This window comes from Lathyrus oleraceus, chromosome 1 (genome assembly GCF_024323335.1).
Source record: "Lathyrus oleraceus cultivar Zhongwan6 chromosome 1, CAAS_Psat_ZW6_1.0, whole genome shotgun sequence".
Lineage (NCBI taxonomy): Eukaryota > Viridiplantae > Streptophyta > Magnoliopsida > Fabales > Fabaceae > Lathyrus > Lathyrus oleraceus.
In genome coordinates, this window is record NC_066579.1 from 235,395,296 (window position 1) to 235,404,589 (window position 9,294).

Here is a 9,294-nt window from a genome sequence, read left to right on the forward strand (position 1 = left end):
AAAATCTTCAACTAGCTTTGATTTTTCAGGATCAAGCTTATCATCAAATCTGACATGAATTGATTCTTCCACAATTTTGGTTTCTATGTTGTATACTCTGTAGCCTTTAGAGCGTTCTGAGTATCCTAACATAATACCTTTCTGTGCTTTGGAATCGAACTTGTTCAGATGTTCTTTAGTGTTTAAGATAAAGCAAGAACATCCAAAAGGATGAAAATATGAAATGTTTGGTTTTCTTCCTTTACACAGTTCATAGGGAGTCTTTTCCAGAATAGGTCTTATAGAGATTCTATTCTGAATGTAACATGCTGTATTTACAGCTTCTGCCCAAAAGTGCTTTGCCACATTAGATTCATTGATCATGGTTCTGGCCATCTCTTGGAGTGTCCTATTCTTCCTCTCTACAACTCCATTTTGTTGTGGAGTTCTAGGGTAGGAGAAATCATGGGATATTCCATTAGAGTCAAATAATTCTTCAAAATCTTTGTTTTCAAATTCCCCACCATGATCACTTCTAACTCTAATAATTTTAGAGTCAAATTCTTTTTGCACTTTGGAGCAGAAACTAGTGAATACAGAGTGAGACTCACTCTTGTGCTTTAGGAATTTCACCCATGTCCAACGACTGTAATCATCAACAATGACTAGTCCATACTTCTTTCCATTGTCTGATGCTGTTTTCACAGGACCAAATAAGTCAATGTGGAGAAGTTCCAGAGGCTTAGAGGTAGAAACAACATTTTTCTTTTTAAAAGATGTTTTAGAAAATTTTCCTTTCTGACATGCTTCACACAGAGCATCTGAAGAAAACTTCAGTTTAGGTAGGCCTCTGACTAACTCAAGTTTGTTTAGCTGAGAAAGTTTCCTCATGCTAATGTGGCCCAAGCGTCTATGCCATACCCATTGCTCTTTATGAACAGACATCAGACATTTAACATTTTGTTCTTTTAAATCAGAAAGATTAATTTTATAAATGTTGTTTTTCCTCTTGCCTGTGAAAAGGACAGAGCCATCGTTTTGATTAATGGCTTTACATGTTTTTTGATTAAAGATTACATCATAACCGTTATCACTTAATTGACTTATGGATAACAAGTTATGCATTAACCCTTCTACGTAAAGAACATCAGATATGGAGGGAAAAGTACCATTACCAATAGTTCCGGAGCCTCTGATCCTTCCTTTCTGATCTCCTCCGAAACCTACAAATCCAGCGTCTTTAAGTTCCAGACTTTGGAACATAGACTTTCTTCCCGTCATGTGTCGCGAGCATCCAGAGTCCAGGTACCATGACTGGTGTCTGAACTTTGCTGCATAGGATATCTGCAACATACACAATCTTATCTTTCGGTACCCAGAATCTCTTGGGTCCTTTCTGATTAGTTTTCCCAGAGTTTCTCATGACTTTGGGTTTTCTAGCATTTTCAAATTTTTGTTCTTGTGTGTGTGTATAGTGATATGAAAGTGGAGATTTAAGTTGGTCACTAGAAGAAGTTTTAACTTCCTTAGAATCATACCCAATTCCCTTTTTATTGTTCTGACTGACTCCATAAATCATGGATGCCATAATACTCCTACCTATTCCATTTTTCAGAAATTCCTGAAAGGCTTCTTCGTATTCAAAAATTATTTTATTTGAAGTTTGTGGTGCTTGAGACAACGCTTCTTCTAATTCTAAGCTTTTTCTTTTTGCTCCATCTCTTTCTAATGTTAAAGATCTGATTGTATCTTCTCGCGCTAGAATTGTTATCTCAAGCTCGCCACATTCTTCAAATTTTGCTTTAAGACAGCCTTTTATGTTTTTAAGCTTTTGTTTTAATTTCTGATATGAGTTAAGAGTTTCTGACAAGCATGATTCTAGATCAGATCGAGAGAGTTTTCAGAGAATACCTCTTCAGATTCTTCATCTGAGCTGCTCCTGGATGTGGTAGCCATAAGTGCCACGTTGGCCTTTTCATCAGAGTCAGATTCTGATGACCCAGATTCACTACCATCCCAGGTAGCCATTAATCCTTTCTTTGTCCTGAAGGTATTTTTCTTGAAACTTTCTTTTCTAGGATTGTCTTTCTTTAACTTGGGGCATTCATTCCTGTAGTGACCTGTTTCTTTACATTCATAACAAGTAATATCTTTGTTAGTTTTACCTTTTGAGGTTGATTCTGATCGATCCCCTCTGGGTCTTGATCTTCTGAAGTTGTTGTTCCTCTTTTTCCAGAGTTGTTTAACTCTTCTGGTCAGGAGGGATAATTCTTCTTCATCATCAGAATCTTCTAGTTCAGAGTCATCAGTATCTTCAATTTCTGCTTGGAGAGCTTTGGTTCTGTCAGGTTTGCGTCTTTCATATCTAGACTTTAATGCTATGGACTTGTTCCTTTTCTGAGGCTCATCTTCCTCTAGTTCTATCTCATGACTTCTGAGGGAGCTAACAAGTTCTTCAAGACTGATATTGTTCAGATCCTTTGACAGCTTCAGAGCAGTAACCATGGGTCTCCATTTCTTTGGCAGACTTCTGACTATCTTTTTGACGTGGTCTGCAGTTGTGTATCCTTTGTCTAGAACTTTGAGACCTGCAATCAGAGTTTGGAATCTAGAGAACATTGCCTCTATGGCTTCATCATCTTCCATTTTGAAAGCTTCATATTTCTGGATAAGCGCCAGAGCCTTTGTCTCTTTGACCTGAGAGTTTCCTTCATGAGTCATCCTTAGAGAGTCAAGTATATCTTTGGTTGTTTCTCTGTTGGTGATCTTTTCATACTCGTTGTAAGATATAGCATTGAGGAGTATGGTTCTGGCCTTGTGATGATTCTTGAAAACTCGCTTCTGATCATCTGACATTTTACTTCTGGGAACTTCAGCTCCATCCTCTGTGACAGGAGGTTTGTATCCATCTGTGACAATGTCCCAGAGATCAGCATCATAGCCTAGAAAGAAACTTTCGATTCTATCTTTCCAGTAATCGAATTTTTCTCCATCAAAGACAGGAGGAGACTTAGCATTGTAACTATCCTTTTCATTTGTGTGGGCCATAATTTTTCTCGTTCTGGATCTCTCTACACTGTTAAGTGTTTGATTAGAAAATCAATAACAGAGCCGGAGCTCTGATACCAATTGAAGGTGTGAAAAACAAGAAAGGGGGGTTTGAATTGTTTTTGGAAAATAAGCGTTTTTTCAAAATGAAAATCACACAAGGAATTTTATACTGGTTCACTTATAACACAAAGCTACTCCAGTCCACCCGGCCAAGGTGATTTCGCCTTCAACAAGGACTTAATCCACTAATCTTGAAAGATTGAATACAAACAACGTCTAAGAGAAAGATCTCTTAGTCCTCTCAAGTATACAGACTACACAGAGTCACTTGAGGAAATACAACAAAAGATGAAAGCTTATGTAATCTAGAGTGCTTCTAAGATAAGCAAATATTACAACAATAAGAACAAAGTATTTCACGTACTAAGCAAAAGCTTCGTGAAGATTGAGAGAATAAACAGTATTTTTGTGTGTTGATGTTTCAGTAAAATCTTGTTGTATATCTTGTACTCTGAATGTTGATTTGCAGTCCTTTATATAGAAGAGAAGGATCCGTTTGAAAAATCATGGCAGATAATAACTCTTGAAAAATAATTAGTGCCATATCTTATGTTGCTTGTTGTCAAAGCAACTTTCACTTCTTGAATGACTACTTACCACAGATAGTTCCTTATCATTTGTATTTTTGGAGTTAACGTCTCTTCCTGTATTAGGAAATCCATTTCCATAACTTTATTTGAAGTTAACGTTACTCTTCCTTATTTAGCAATTCCATAATCAGAGTCTTCATGTTTCTGGAGATCTTAGAATCTGCTATCTAGCTTCTGATGTTGATCTTTTGAGTTCTGATGATTTCTTCAGATAGCGCCAAGAGCTTCTGAAGTTTGACATACTGTTGTTCAGAATCAGAACTTCTAGAGCGTACTTCTTGTTCAGATGCTTCTGATATTTTGCTGTTTTGCTCAGAGTTAGACTTTCTTGAACGTGTTTCTACTTCAGATGCTTCTTATCTTCTGATAATTTGTATCTGATCTGGTTCTGTATCTGATGACATCATCAGATCTCTTCCTTCTTTCTTTAGAACCCTGCACACTTAGAAACTTTTCGTTAGGGTGCCATTTTTGGTTTCATCCTTTGTTATCATCAAAATCATGGAATCTGTTGTAGAACAATTTTTGTTCTTACACTATATTGGTAAGGTGCAATGGGATAATTGTAATATCCAACTGTTAAAACAATGGGTCAAACTTAACTAAACAAATTATAATAATATTATATATGTTTGCTTTCCAAGTTTTAGCACTCATCAAGACTAGTATCGGACAATGTAGGTTTCGCCAAGCGAGGTGCATTTTCTATATTGGTAAGGTGCGATGGGATAATTGTAATATCCAACTGCTAAAACGATGGGTCAAACTTTATTATAATAATATTATATATGTTTAGAAGCAAGAGTTGGGAATGATCCATATGATGGATTGGAATAAGGAGTTATTCACCCAACTGAAATTTTCGAGAGTTGTATGAGATACAACTGGAAGGAGTTCCTACCTAAATAACCTAGTTTTGTGTAATCCGCCTACGCGAACTTAGAACAAAGTGAAATATGGATCTCGACCCACTAGAAAATCTTCCAACGGGATTTTCCGAATCAAATGATGAGGGTCATTTTTTTGAGTAAAATAGTGGGAGCATATTTAATTAAAGGCCTAATTAAATATGTCAATGATACTTATATTTTCATTAATACTTATGTAGATTACCATGACAACAAACACCTCTAACAACATCTTGCGATCAATCCTTGAGAAGGAAAAATTGTTTGGGACAAATTTTTTGGATTGGTACCGAAACATGAGGATTGTCCTCAAACATGATAAAGGGGAAGGAAAGGAAGTTGTCAAACCCAAACCCACTATTGCTGCTTTGAAGCCTAGTGGAGGCATAACAAAAGAAGGCACCTGCTTCCATTGCGGTAAGACCGGACACTGGAAGAGGAACTGCCCAAAGAACATGGAAGCTAAGAAGAATGGAGTAGAGACTTCAACTTCAGGTATTTTTGTTATTGAAATTAATTTATCTACTTCTGCATCATGGGTATTAGATACTGGATGCGGTTCTCACATTTGTACAAATGTGCAGGGACTAAAAAGGAGTAGAGATTTGGCAAAAGGTGAAGTCAATCTACGAGTTGGCAATGGAGCAAAAGTTGTTGCTTTAGCCGTAGGAACTTATGTATTGACTTTACCTAGTGGTTTAATAATTCAGTTAGAGAACTGTTATTATGTACCTGCAATTAGCAGGAATATTATTTTTGTTTCTTGTTTGGACAAGTTTGGTTTTTCGTTTATAATAAAGAACAATTGTTGCTCAATTTATTTGAATGATATATTATATGCTACTGCACAAATGAACAATGGATTATATGTCCTTGATCTTGAAATGCCTATTTATAACATTAATACTAAAATGATGAAACCTAATGAGTTGAATCCAACTTACCTTTGGCATTGTCGATTAGGCCACATAAATGAGAAACGCATTTCCAAACTCCATAAAGATGGACTCTTGGACTCTTTTGATTATGAATCATATGAGACATGCAGATCTTGTTTAATTGAAAAGATGACAAAGTCTCCATTCACAGGAAAAGGTGAAAGAGCTAATGATCTTTTGGCCCTCATACATACTGATGTATGTGGACCACTGAACATACCAGCCAGAGGAGGTTTTCAGTACTTCATCACATTCACTGATGATTTTAGTAGATATGGTTATGTGTATTTAATGAAACACAAATCAGAGTCCTTTGAAAAGTTCAAGGAATTCAAGACTGAAGTACAAAACTAACTAGGTAAGAATATTAAAACTCTTCGATCAGATCGAGGTGGTGAGTATTTGAGCCTAGAGTTTGATGACCATCTGAAAGAGTGTGAGATCCTATCCCAACTCACTCCTCCTGGAACACCCCAATGGAATGGTGTATCTGAGAGAAGAAATCGAACCCTGTTAGACATGGTCCGATCCATGATGAGTCACGCCGATCTTCCAAACTCCTTTTAGGGACATGCACTATTAACAACAGCTTACACACTTAATTGTGTTCCATCCAAAAAGGTTGAGAAGGCACCATATGAGATATGAAGTGGTAAGAAACCACATATGTCTTACATGAAGATTTGGGGTTGCGAAGTTTATGTGAAACGACAAATTTCAACTAAGCTTGAGCCCAAATCTGACAAATGCTTATTTGTGGGGTATCCTAAAGAAATAAGAGGGTATTACTTCTACAATCCTTCTGAGGGCAAAGTGTTTGTCGCTCGAACTGGAGTTTTCCTAGAAAAGGATTTTATTTCCAAAGGAATAAGTGGGAGGAAAGTAGAGCTTGAAGAAATTCAAGAATCACAGCATCGATACACCTATGGAGGAATTAGAGCAGGAAACACAAGTAGTTGTGGAAGAGCAACCTGCTCAAGTAGAACAAGACCAACGTAGGTCAAGCAGGATACGCCACCTACCTGAGAGATATGGATATCTCATAACATATCAAGGTGATGTATTACTCATGGATCAAGATGAGCATGTGACCTACCAAGAGGCCATAACTGGTCCCGAGTCTGAGAAGTGGCTAGAAGCCATGAAATCTGAAATGGATTCCATGTACACAAACCAAGTTTGGACCTTGGTAGAGCCTCTTGTAGGAGTTAATCCTATAGGATGCAAGTGGGTCTTCAAAAAGAAGACCGACATGGACGGTAAGGTACATACCTATAAGGCAAGACTGGTTGCAAAAGGATATAAACAAATTCATGGGGTTGACTATGATGAAACCTTTTCACCAGTTGCAATGCTTAAATCTGTTCAGATTTTACTTGTTATCGCTGCATATCATGATTATGAAATATGGCAGATGGATGTAAAAACTGCTTTCCTTAATGGGAATCTTCTTGAGGATGTGTACATGACACAGCCTGAAGGATTTGACATACTAGAAGAAGCCCAAAAGATATGTAAGCTACAAAGATCAATTTATGGATTGAAACAAGCTTCCAGAAGCTGGAATCTTCGTTTTGATGAAATGGTAAAATAATATGGATTCATCAAGAACGAAGATGAGCCTTGTGTCTACAAGAAGGTTAGTGGGAGCATGATCGTGTTCTTGGTATTATATGTAGATGACATATTACTCATTGGAAACGATGTCCCTACCCTGCAACAAGTAAAGTCTTGGTTGAGGAAATGCTTTTCTATGAAGGACCTGGGTGAAGCAGCCTATATATTAGGAATCAGAATCTATAGAGATAGATCACAAAAACTATTTGGCCTAAGTCAGAGTACATACATAGACAAAGTGTTGAGACGATTTAATATGCATGATTCCAAGAAAGGATTCATACCTATGCAACATGGCCTGTGTCTATCAAAAACACAATCCTCTTCAACTAAGGAAGAAAGGGATTGCATGAATAAGATTCCATATGCATCTGCAATAGGATCTATCATGTATGCCATGTTATGTACTCGACCAGATGTCTCGTATGCTTTAAGTGCAACGAGTAGGTACCAATCTGATCCTGGTGATGCCCATTGGGTAGCTGTCAAGAATATCCTTAAGTACTTGAGAAGGACTAAGGACTCATTCTTGATATATGGAGGTTAGGAAGAGTTGGTTGTAATTGGATACACCGACGCTAGCTTCCAGGTAGATAAGGATGACTTTAGATCGTAATCTGATTATGTGTTTTGCTTAAACGGTGGCGCTGTGAGCTGGAAAAGTTCAAAGCAAGATACAGTTGCTGATTCTACAACCGAGGCCAAGTATATTGCTGCCTCAAGTGCAGCAAAGGAAGTTGTTTGGATCAAAAAGTTAATTAGTGAACTTGACATAGTTCCTAGCATTGTGGATCCTATTGGTCTCTATTGTGATAACAATGGTGCTATCGCACAAGCTAAGGAGCCTAGATCTCACCAACGATCCAAACACATACTTAGGCGTTATCATCTCATTCGAGAGATAATAGATAGAGGAGATGTGAAAATATACAGAGTACCTACACTTGACAATATTGCTGACCCACTGACAAAGCCTCTTGCGCAACAGAAGCATGACGGCCATACTAGATCAATGGGCATTAGGGGTATGCCTGATTGGCTCTAGTGCTAGTGGGAGATTGTTGGTGTAATCCCTAGAGGCCAATACTTTTGGTACTTGTATCGAATTATTTATTAATAATAAAAAGCTTTTTCTTTATTACGTTTGTTTAATAAAGTCCCTAGAATAGCTAGTCCGTTTAATGTATCAAGTATGGCTTAATCATGAGATCACATTAAACATAAGGACACTATTCTTAAAGTATCCGTAGTCGAGCTTTATTGTGAAGTGGGATAACATTAAAGCATGAAGACTATTATGTTTGTAGATTGATGATCACATCTCATGGATCATGGATAAGGAGTTATCAAGTCTTAAACATAAGTATGAATATTAAGAGTAATATTTATACCGGATTGACCCGCTATGAGAATACTGTATAGAAAGTTATGCAAAGTGTCATAAGTTATTCTCATGGTGATAATGATGTATACCACTCTTCGACCTGAAACCACTATGGACCCTAGATGTGGAGTCGAGTGCTTTATTGCTGATCCAACGTTGTCCGTAACTGGATAACCATAAAGACAATTGATGGGTACTCCACAAAGCATGCTGAGGGACATGAGTGTCCTAGATGAAATTTGACCATCCTGCGTAACAGGATAAATGTCTATGGACCTAATATTGAACTGGGCAAGGATGACACGGTCTATGCCTTGTGTTCAATATAGACATAAGGGCAAAGGGGTAATTATACACATAATTATTATCACAGAAGGATTTGTCAGATCACATGACATTTTCGTGACTTGGGTAGCAGTGATGTGTTGCTAGATACCGCTCACTGTTTATTATGTTAAATGCGTGATTTAATATAATTGCCAACGTCGCGAAAACCTACAGGGTCACACACAAAGGACGGATTGATGAGAGATAGAGTAATTAAGGAACACCGTAAGGTACCGTGCACTTAAATGGTAAGGTACCACATGCTTAAGTGATTTTGGGCATATTATAAGATATGGGCCAAAATACACTTAAGTGGGCTTTTTAGCTTGAAGCCCACACAAATGATTCTATAAATAGAACCCTTGGGTAGAAGCATTATCACTCTAATTGGAATTTCGTTTCCCCCTCTCTCTCTCTCTCACTCAAAGCCTTCATTCGTG

At 37.5% G+C, this 9,294-nt stretch overlaps 1 protein-coding gene across 1 annotated transcript; it reads left to right on the top strand.

The window, feature by feature from the left end:
- Nucleotides 1-4,657: 4,657 nt before the first annotated feature.
- LOC127129137 (uncharacterized) lies at nt 4,658-5,433 on the top strand. The gene is made up of 2 exons (XM_051058429.1): nt 4,658-5,083; nt 5,173-5,433. The coding sequence occupies exons 1-2, from the start codon at nt 4,795-4,797 to the stop codon at nt 5,187-5,189; spliced, it is 306 nt and encodes a 101-aa protein (XP_050914386.1). The 5' UTR covers nt 4,658-4,794; the 3' UTR covers nt 5,190-5,433.
- Nucleotides 5,434-9,294: the final 3,861 nt, after the last annotated feature.

Bases quoted from the DNA above. Each gene is read 5' to 3' on its own strand.
- LOC127129137 (XM_051058429.1), top strand. From the start codon at position 4,795: ATGACAACAAACACCTCTAACAACATCTTGCGATCAATCCTTGAGAAG.